Raw genomic sequence first — 10,832 nt, forward strand, 5'->3', positions numbered from 1 at the left:
TGTTTCTTCTTCTATAGCTTTGATAGGAACGCGACTCTTTTTGGGTGGAGTTTAGTTGTCTTCTCTTTTAATGAGTCATTACTATCCACCCTTCGTTTTCATCTTCAACAAGCTCATCTTTCTTTTCGAAATTTGTTATTTGGATCTCTTGTTGGAACCGAACAACTATAGGCTCGAATTCTCCAAACTGAATCGGGCTTTGTCTTTGAGCATGGGACACAGACAGTATTGGAACATTTGAAATCGTCACTACTGTAGCGTGATTTGTCTGAGCTACCTCACCCAAATCTAGCTCAATCTTTTTTTCATGAGCCAACTTCATAATTTGTTCCTTCAGCACGAAGTACCTTTCAACTAGGTGACTATTGACCCGATGATACTTGCAGTAGTTGGGATTATCTATTTTTCCTTCTTGTTCCGGCCGCTTGCATTCCGATAGTTGAATAAGTTGCTTCTCTAATAGTTGCTCCAACATATCTACTACATCAGAGTCAAGAAATGGATAAACCTTCTCTTGTCTTTCTTTAAGAGTTGGACGACGCTTCTCGCCCTCATTGTGCCTTCTTTCAAATTTTATTTGTTTTCCTTTGGAGGAAAATTCCAGCGGGGTCACATAACGACCATAGATTCTTTTGTGGGACTATCCACGATCTTTTCAGTGCCCTTGGCATCATTTTTATATTTTCTCCCTTCAGAGACTAGGAAATCTTTAGTTCCCCTGTTGGTGATGCTCAGCTTCATATCATGAGCGTGTGTTTCCAGCTCCTCAAACGTACGAGGTTTTATCCCTTGTAGGATGTAGAGAAGCCCTCAGTGCATGCCTTGAGTGCACATCTCCACTGCAGATAATTCAGTGAGTCTATCTTTGCAATCCAGACTTAAAGCTCTCCATCGGTTGACGTAATCGGTGACTGTCTCTCCCTTCCATTGTTTGCTATTCGTCAGCTCCATCATGCTAACAGTGCGCCTTGTACTGTAGAAGCGGTTTAGGAACTCCCTTTCTAGTTGTTCCCAACTGTCAATCACTTCTGGCTCCAAATCAGTATACCAATCGAAAACATTTCCTTTCAAAGTACGAACGAACTGCTTGACTAACTGGTCTTCTCTGGTTTCTGTATTTTCGTAGGTTTCAATAAAGTGTGCAACATATTGTTTTGGATTGCCCTTTCCATCGAACTGCTGGAACATTGGAGGTTGATACCCAGCTGGCATTCTCAGGTTGTCGATTCTCTTGGTGTATGGCTTGGATTACATAAAGGAAGTTTGCAACGATCCTCCGTACTGTGCTCTTATGGAGTTTGTGATCATATCCTGGAGCTGTTGAACTGACAAAGAGACTACAGAGGGTAGATTGTGGTGGCTGACTTTCCTGCAAGACAATCTTTCTTTTGTCATTGGCTTTTGTAGTTGGAGATTGACTTGACTCAGTAGTATCTCGAGCCTGTATCCGATCTCTTAAAGCAGTGATTTCATGATCTCGCTCCTCTACAACCTTTATTAGGAGATATCTTTATCTCTATCTCTGCCATGGTCGACTCAGGCGTTACGTCAGTCATCATGACAGACACTACTCAAAATGTGGTTTTTTTTCTTTAATAGATCAGTAGTATAAGCATAATTTTCAAACAAGGGATTTTCTCTAATAACAATCCCACCTTTAGTAGACTCCATTAGTTTTTCTATGATGACAGAGCTTATGTAAGTATCGCTTGTGATGGTAGCTTTGGATACAACTTTCTTTGGTGCCATTTGTAGGTTTATGGACTTGGATGACGAGAGAGAGATGACAGGTAGAGATGTCCCACTGGGCGTGCCAATTTGTTTGCACGAGATTTCAAACAAAATTTATTTCATGGAACTTGAACTTTGTATTTGTATTAATTTTGTGGAAAGTGAGTACAGTCTCTAATACACAGTATTTTGATGCTTTCAAAATAAGCTATAAACTTTAAGCTAGTTGATCTTCTTGAACGATCGGTCTTTGGGCTTGTTGATCTTCATGAGTGATCGGCCTTTGGGTTTGTTGATCTTCTTGGGTGATCGGCCTTTGGGCTTGTTGATCTTCTTGGGTGATTGGCCTTTGGGTTTGTTGATCTTCTTGGATGATTGGCCTTTGGGCTGGTTGATCTTCTTGAACGATCGGCCTTTGGGTTTGATAATCTTCTTGAACGATCGTTCTTTAGGCTTGTTGATCTTCTTTGAGGACTTAGTGTTCGCACGAGGCTTCCAGAGAAATTTGTTTCGTGGAGTTGAACTTGAGTTAGTGTTGATGTTGAGGTTTATTTGATGCGATGTGGTTCGATCTCTAGTACTTGATCCTTTGATTCTCTCTCGGTTGGATGAATGTGCTTGACTTGAAGAAGAAAAAAACCAAACGTTCTTGAAGTAGAAGTCTTGGAAGAGTCTTTGTGTCTTCAAGGGTCTTCTGTCTTCTAAGTGTGCAGCTTTAGGAGTCTTGGGAGTCTTCTGCTTGTTGATGAATTCTTTTTGGACTCTCTAAATATAGAATTGCTTGTATCTTCAAAGGACTTCAGTCTTCAGAATGCTTGCATCTTCAAAGGACTTCAGTCTTCAGGATGCAGGATGCTTGTATCTTCGAAGGACTTCGGTCTTTAGGTGTGGTTAGTTTCAGGAGTCAAGGAGTCTTCTGATTGTAAAGAATTCTCTTTAAGCTCTCTGGAGTATAAAATTGCTAACCTTCATAAATGAGGAAAACTCTTCTATTTATAGAGTTCTCTGCTGGACTTCATGGGCTTGGGCTTAGTCGGTCCATGGGCCTTATTTGACATTTTGGTCAAATTAAGCCTATTTATGGGCTAAATTGGACTTTTAGCCCAAAAAATAATATCAAATTGGACCGAAGTAATTTTATTCATCAACGGTTACAAGGAAACATGTGGCATCATCGGACTTCGCCAATTTATGTCTTCAATTTCAATTTAGGACAAATGTCAACTTCTAATTAGTCTCGAATTCAATTATTTGGAATTTCGTCATTAATTTAGTAAATGACGTGGAATTTGCGATCGGTCCAAAATTTCTCATTCAACAGTCACTAATGTAATATAATATAAATAATAGATAAATAAATTTGTTTACTTATAAAATATTATTTACTAATTTAAATTTATTTTTATAATTTTTTTCACAAATATCCATGAAAATTAACATTTTGTTGATATTTCTATTGAAATTTTTGTAAAATTAAGACATTGATATTTTCGTTGAAATCGATATTTTAAACCTTGATCAGAGTATTAATTTAGGTCTCTATGACATTTCTATCAATATTTTTCTAGTAAAAAAATAAAATTAAAAAAAAAACAATTCTTGAACTTTTATGAAAGTAACAATGTAGACTCTATACTTTACAAATTTGATACAAATTGTTAAATACTTAAATTGAAAGTACAAGAATTAAAATTGCAAAGTATAAGGCCTAAAATTACAAAGTGTAAGGGTCTAAAATTGAACTTTCAATAAAATTTGTTAGCCTTGTAATAATTTAGCTCATAAACTTTAATCGTTAACGATTTAGTCTCTAGATTTCTAAACGGATAATAATTTAGGTCTAAATTTGAATAAATTTCAATCTACTGAATCCAAAATGATATTGTAACTCATTTTAATAGAGTGCAAAATGTTTATTTATTAATAATAATAAAATATTTATTTATTAATTAAAGTAATTTTTGTGTCCCTAGACATAAATACTTTATCGATATATTTTTTTAATACTCTAGAAATTGAGACCTCAACATTTTGATAATATTGAATTTTTGCAATATAATTTATATATAAGATTTATAATGTTGATGTCGAAAAAAATATCAAATTTCAATTTTTTTTATAAACCCTCCTCGGAAATATCGACTAAATATCGTTATTTCTATAAAGAATTATAAAATAAAGAAATTAAGTTAATAAACTATTTTGATTGGACTCTTACCGGAGTCATTTGGAGGATTAAAGATAGGAGACTAATTAAAGGAGAAAATGGGCCGGCCCAATTTGGCTTTAGTGGGCTCCTTTGAACTTGCAATTGATTAGACTAACAAATCATCTTCCATCACTCGTTGTCATGATTATTTGAAATTTTATCACATCCACAAAATATTGCTTAACAATATCTTCTTTCTTTTGTGGATACTAAAAAAAAAACATTTCTAATTTTTGGTATATAATTTTATGTTATTAGATGGACCAAGAAATTGTCCATAAAAATTAATAACTATGTCAGTCCGCATTTATACATGTAATGTGGGATATAAGTCATTTTTTAAGTACAATAATTATAGAGACGAGAGATCAAACCTCCGACTTTACATAAGTGCATGTCAATTACTATTAAACTAAACTCACTTTAACAATATACGTCTATTTAGTTCCCTGCAAATTTCATGGTAAATATAAAATAGTTTATTGATAAAAATAAAAATAAGGTAGGTACAAAAAAAATTGAGATTAAAATAAGGTTATTTTTAGTACAATAATTCATGGGGATAAGACATCGAACTTCTAACTTTAAGAGAGAGTGCATGCCAATTGTTCACGATTTGAATTCACTTATAAGTTTATAACATGTTTTATTATATATTGCAAGCATTTAAATGTGAAATGAAATGTTGGGTAATTAAAAGAAGTCAACATTAAAATATCCTTCACCTTAATAGTAAAATTGAATTTATATGGCCTTAATAAATGTATTGGAAAAGAGTTTCACCCACAATATGGTTCAACTTTTACAAAGCCATTAGATAAATGATAAATATTTTTTAGAAAAGACAAAATTATTCGCAATAACATCAATATTTTTCTACTACTTTCTAAAAAGGATTATTTTTCAATAATTTTACATAATTGAACTGGGTCTTTAACTCCCAAAATTTGACCTTTCTCTTTTTTTGTTGGAATATTCATTCATTCTCTTGATTTGACTGGTTATTGATGGCTTTATTTTATTGTATATATTAAAAAGAAAGGTTCACTAATTTTAAAAAAATGGGAAAGGAAGAAGACCAGTTAGGTTTCTCACTTTCAAATCGCTATCTATGGATGACTAATCTACAAACTACAATGAAGGGCGGTCTCATCTTAGGAAGTTTAATTGGAGGATCAAAATTATAGAAAATTATAATTTTTTAAGATGCCTAAATATTTTGAGTATAATTTTGGGGAAAAAAAATCTTTTGGGTCTTTTAACTTCGACTCCCACTTTTATTTGGTTCTATTTGATCACTAAATTTTAAAATGTTATATTTTTACAATTTCAAATTTAGTTTTTGTTTGGTCTCTAAATTTCTAAATATTACATTTCTATCATTGACTTGAATTTGATTTTTATTATTTCCTCGATTTTAATATTTTAGATTTTTATTCTTGAGTTTTTGTGAATTTTCACTTTGAGTTTTGGCGTTGACTTTCAATTAGTTAATATAAAGAAATTAGAAAGTGTTTTTTTTAAATTAATTTTAATAGTGATGGAAAATCTATGAAAACGAATTAATTATAATTATTTAGGCCGCAGTTGTTTTGATTTTCCCATTTCTTACAATGATTTTGCATTTTTCTTAAATACGATGGTTATGAAGACAAGTTCATAAAAGTTGTTTTTTAGTTCTCAAAATTTGACTTCAAGTTTTAAATCATTTATAAAATGTAGATAACAAATAAATAAATTTGGAGCTAATAAATTTGGAGATGGAAGTAGTGTCTATAGATTTACTTTTAAAAAAAAAATCAAATTCTTACAAAATGAGATTAAATTATTGTGCATAAATTGATTGACCTTAACTCCTAATCAAGTAAGTATTTAGTAAAAATTTAAAGGTTAAAAGTGTAAATTTTAAAACTTTAAAGACTAAATGAAATAAAAACTCAAGACTCAAGGAAAAAAATGTAAAATTTTAAAACTTAGATGGGTACTAAATTCAAAATTTAGAGATAAAAATATACTATTTTAAAATTCATGGACTAAATAAAAAATAGACTCAAGATAGAAGGAGCAAATGAAAAATAGACCCAAAATTTAGGGACTAAAAAACTATAGTAATTTTTTCCCCTTAATTAGATTTTTATTTTATTTTTTACAAAGGTCTTGTAATTAATGTGTGGGTAGGGGAATCAAACCTCTAAGTCGAGGTCGATAGTATGACCACTATGCCAATTGAACTACGCTCTTGTTGGTCCCTTAATCAAATTTTAATTAACCAGTTCTGTTGACTTTAATAAATTATGCATGATATTCGTAACTATAAAATATTAATTGGGCTAAATTTTAAAAATTATTAATGCCAATTTCACTCTTAATTTTTTCATATAAATTTTATTTTTTTTAGTACCTATATAAGTTTTAATTGCAAACAGAAACTTTGAATGTGATTCATGTAGTCTATGTTATTAACACCCTTAATTAAATAATAATGTGACTTTAACATGAACATAAGGAAAGTTCGGTCTCATTTGATATTCATTTGATTTTTAATAATTAAGCTTATAATCGCTACTACTATTTATGGTTTATTTATTTTATTATCTATTTTAAAAAATCAACCCAAAATTTTAGAAAAAAATAGTTTTTGAAAACTTGGATTAATTTTTGAAATTTGACTTAGAAATAAAAAAGAATGAAAAACGTTGGTAAAAAAAAGTAATGGTAAGAAAAGAAGCCCAATTTAAAATTAAAAAAAAAAAACTTATTTAGTGAATCATAAGATATTTAACATTTTTTTTTTTAAAGATGGAGATTTAAAACTTCATCCTATATTTATTATACTGAAAAATGATGTCATAATATATGTATTAGACAAACATGAGTGAATTTGACGTAACATGACAATGAGTAGATGAGATAAGGAAATAAACTACTTAGAAAAATCAAGTCTTATCCAATTGTTTCTACATAAACAAAGACAATAAAAAAATTGTGATAACACATTAAATTAAATTATTTTAAAATGTGAAGAATCGAAAAGGTTAATTACAAATCTAGTCTCTAAACTTTGAGATTTATATTTATTTTATTTTTGAATTTTTAAAAATATTTAATAGATTATTGAAATTTCAATGTTGTGTCCAACTAGTTCCTAAATCTTCAAAACTATTTATACACTTCCAATATTATGCCTAATAACGAATCGAAAATTGACTTCGAGAGTCAAAAGACACGCTGCAAAGTCAAAACAAAAGAAAAATATTTTCAAAATGAAAGCCATCAAGATTGGAAGCTTTGATAATAGAAGATTGTATGGAATGAAATTTATATTTGTTGAGGATACACGTGAGTTACTATTTTCTTGGGTATAAAGTGATACCCAAATGTTGATTTAAATCCAAAAGCTAAGGTTAGGCATATTCTTTATTAAATCTCAATCAAAATGATACAATAAATAATGGTCTCATTGTCTTTGGCTTTAACTTGTTCTAATTAAATTTCTTTCTTCCCCATATTTTCCTTAGTATTTGGGCCTTTTTTCAGTTTGGCAGTTTCATTCTTTAAAAGTATATACTTTTAATTGGTCCACACACAAAACACATCTTTCATGAGACATTATTTTAAATTGGATAATTTTGTATTTATTTTAATATAATGTTTCTTTCCCCCTCTCTCTCTTTCTCATTTTCAATATTTTTTTTTTTTTGTTGGCCATTTGATTTATCTGTTCTTCAAAACTTGATGTAAGTGTCTTTGACCTTGAATTTTCATCTTTTATTTTATATTTAATTTGATGGATAAATAAAATAAGGATGATGTGTGGTAATAAATACCTTAAATTTATACCTTTTATGTCCACATCTTTTAATGTAGAAATTTTATTGCACTTCTCAATAATATATACTCATCATATTTTATTTTGTAAGCTCTATACCATTTTTAAATACTTGTTTTATGAGAAACAATAAATTGAATTTAGGTATTATAAAAGCCATAAAATTATTCCATATTTGAGTTTATCCTTATTATTTATTAATGAGTATAATAATAGAAAAATTAGCTTCAATGCTCATTTTCCCTTCATTATCATTGAGCTGGTTTTTTTAACTTTCTTCTCTCCAATCATTATTGGAAATCCACATAGAAACTAAAACCTTTTTCTTTCATATTTTTCATAAGAATTATAATTAATCACACCATTGTGAAATATTGTCTATCATTAATTTCACACAAAGAGTATGATTTGTAAACACCAAACCATCTTCAGACATTTAAACCTAATTTTTTAAATATTAAAATACAAGTTACAAAAACAATATGAAGAAAAAAAAAATTCTATTTTTAGTATACATCTCTCATCCATTATTAATTTACTCTATAAACTTCGACTAACATAAAGAATCATGACAGTTTTATGAAGAAACCATATTCTATATCGACACCAATATTTGATCCTATCCTCGGCACATTTAAAATTGGTGTTAGGATAGGACCAAAAAAAACTTTTCCCCTCACTAAATCCGACACGATAGTAAATGACGTCGAGAAATCTCCATTCCTCCTTGGGAGAACCTCTTTCTCCCGACACTTGTGTTTGCATAGGGAATTAAAAAAAAACTCTTATAGTAATTGTTGTGGCGATTTTTAAGTGTGGTGGAATGTCTGTATTTGTAGTGTATATGTACATAAAGTTTGTATATGCAATTATAGAGTAAAAGAATGTTCCTTTTTCATTTCTTTTTTCGTGTAACTTTCTAATACATACACTTGTAACAAAATAAGCAGAAGAAAGGAAAAAGAAAAATCCTAAATCAGGAAAACAGAGACCAAACCAAAATCAACAAGTAGAAGACCAACAAGAAGAAGAAATTAGCATCATTTGAAGAAGATGATCCACTGTCAATAGATTTTTCAGATTCCAAGAAGGATTTCAATTTGAAATTAGGGTTTGTACCATACAAAACCTGAATTCCTTCAACATCATCAATCCTAAGATCAACTTTCTTCCCTCTCGGACTCAAACTCGGATACATCACAGATTCCTTCACTGTAGAATGAGCCAGTCCAAGAACATGCCCAATCTCATGCGTTACAACCGATTCCAAATCCACTGCCACTTTCGATTTCTCCTTCTCGAAATCCACCGCCCACCGCTCCGCCGCATCTAAGTGTAGCCTTCCGTTTTCCGGTGAAAACGCGTGCGCCAAAACGCCTAGTACTCCGTCGAACGCCTCTCCGTCACCGTGATCTCCGCGGAAGAATCCGATTCGGATATCTGACGATTCGTAATCGGAGGATTCAGTGAAGTTCAACGGAATCACAGCAGACCACCGCGAGAACGATCGTCGGATTACCTTGCGGATTTCTGATGGAGTTAGGTATTCGATTGTGTAATCAGGTGAGAGAGCGTAAGTTAGAGTTGAAGATCGAATCCATCTCGGTTGGCCGTTGAAGAAAGCGTAACGACGAGTTGAATGAATCGTTGTTGTTGTTGTTGTTGTGTTGTTGTTGATTTTAATTAGGTCACTCATTCCGCATCTCGGCGATATGATGCTTGCGATTGTTTCGGAATCGAGTTTTCCAGTGACAGATAAACCTAAGCGATTCTGATACAGAATCAACGCTGATAGGAATTGATCGTCGAAGAAATCGGAGAAGTTGTTTTGAGGAGGAATCGGAAGGTAACCGAATCGATTCAAATATTTCTTCAGTTCCGACATGCCGTTCACTTCAGTGCCTTTGCCGGCGTCGAGAAAACGAGCAAAGTTTCTCCACCCGTAGTTGTTATCGGCGTCGAGAGTGGTGAAGTCCGGCAAAGTTCTGGCGGGAAAAACAGGGGAGAAGAGAAAAACAGAGGAAAAAATGTAGAAGAAGAAGAGGGAATAACGGAAAAACGGCAACATGGCGATATTATTTGGCAGTTACCGGGACATGAGAAATCCAAAGGGGGAAATAAAAAGGTATTTATGAATTATAATAAACTGATGAATATTTGTTAATAATATATAGAGAATATGAAAAATCAATGGATAAATAAATAAATAAATAAATTTTGATTTTAAGAAATTAAAAGGAAGGAAAATTGGATTTGGAGAAGAGAAAAAACAGAGAAGGATGGATGAGGGAAAGTTAAGAAGATTCTGGCGTGCTTGCCTTTATATTGTAGATTCTGACTTTGCTATGTTGTTTTATTTTGGTTCATGTTTGGTAAACAAACTATTACTCTATTTTAATAATAATAATAATAATATTTTGTTTTTAATTTTTTTCCATATATAGATTAACTATTTTTTCCAATTTAAAATAATACTTTGATTTTTTACTTTCTGTTTCTATTTATTTTATTTTGATTTATGTTTAATTTTAGTCTATATACTTTCAATCAATTTTAAAATTAGTTTGTCGTTTATTTTTTTAAAAAAATAAATTAGTGTCTATCCACATTCTTTTTATAAATTGTATATTATATATAGTGTTTTTTTTATAATGAAAATTACCGTTGTTATTTAACCAATTTCGATAAAAATTAACTTTAAATAATTAAATTTAAATTTAATGTAAATTGAGAGACTAAAATAACATGCTTAAAGTATTTTGAGTAAAATGATATTTTTATTTATTTTTTCTTTTGAGTACAATTACATGTGGGATGAAGAAATCAGAGGGCTTTAAAACAAATTGATAAAATTTAGGAACTTTTTTTTATTATTATAATTTAGTTTTATTTATTATTATTATTAGCATTATTTTGGTGTTTGCACGAGTTTTCTTTTCTATCCTTTTCTTTCTATCCTTTTCTTTTTATTTTTCTTTTTATTTATTTATTTATTTTTGAGAAAATTCAAGAGTCTTTATAACACGTCTAAGACTGTATTAGGAGAAAAGTGTAATAAAGTTT

General features: G+C 30.6%; 1 protein-coding gene across 1 annotated transcript; it reads right to left on the reverse strand.

The window, feature by feature from the left end:
- Positions 1–8,614: 8,614 nt before the first annotated feature.
- Positions 8,615–10,153, reverse strand: LOC120067795 (metalloendoproteinase 1-MMP). Its single transcript, XM_039019384.1, has one exon. The coding sequence runs from the start codon at positions 9,835–9,837 to the stop codon at positions 8,746–8,748; it is 1,092 nt and encodes a 363-aa protein (XP_038875312.1). The 5' UTR covers positions 9,838–10,153; the 3' UTR covers positions 8,615–8,745.
- Positions 10,154–10,832: the final 679 nt, after the last annotated feature.

Source organism: Benincasa hispida, chromosome 12 (genome assembly GCF_009727055.1).
Source record: "Benincasa hispida cultivar B227 chromosome 12, ASM972705v1, whole genome shotgun sequence".
In the NCBI taxonomy this organism is placed as follows: Eukaryota; Viridiplantae; Streptophyta; class Magnoliopsida; order Cucurbitales; family Cucurbitaceae; genus Benincasa; species Benincasa hispida.

Coding starts and splice junctions, on each gene's coding strand:
- LOC120067795 (XM_039019384.1), bottom strand. CDS start 9,837: ATGTTGCCGTTTTTCCGTTATTCCCTCTTCTTCTTCTACATTTTTTCC.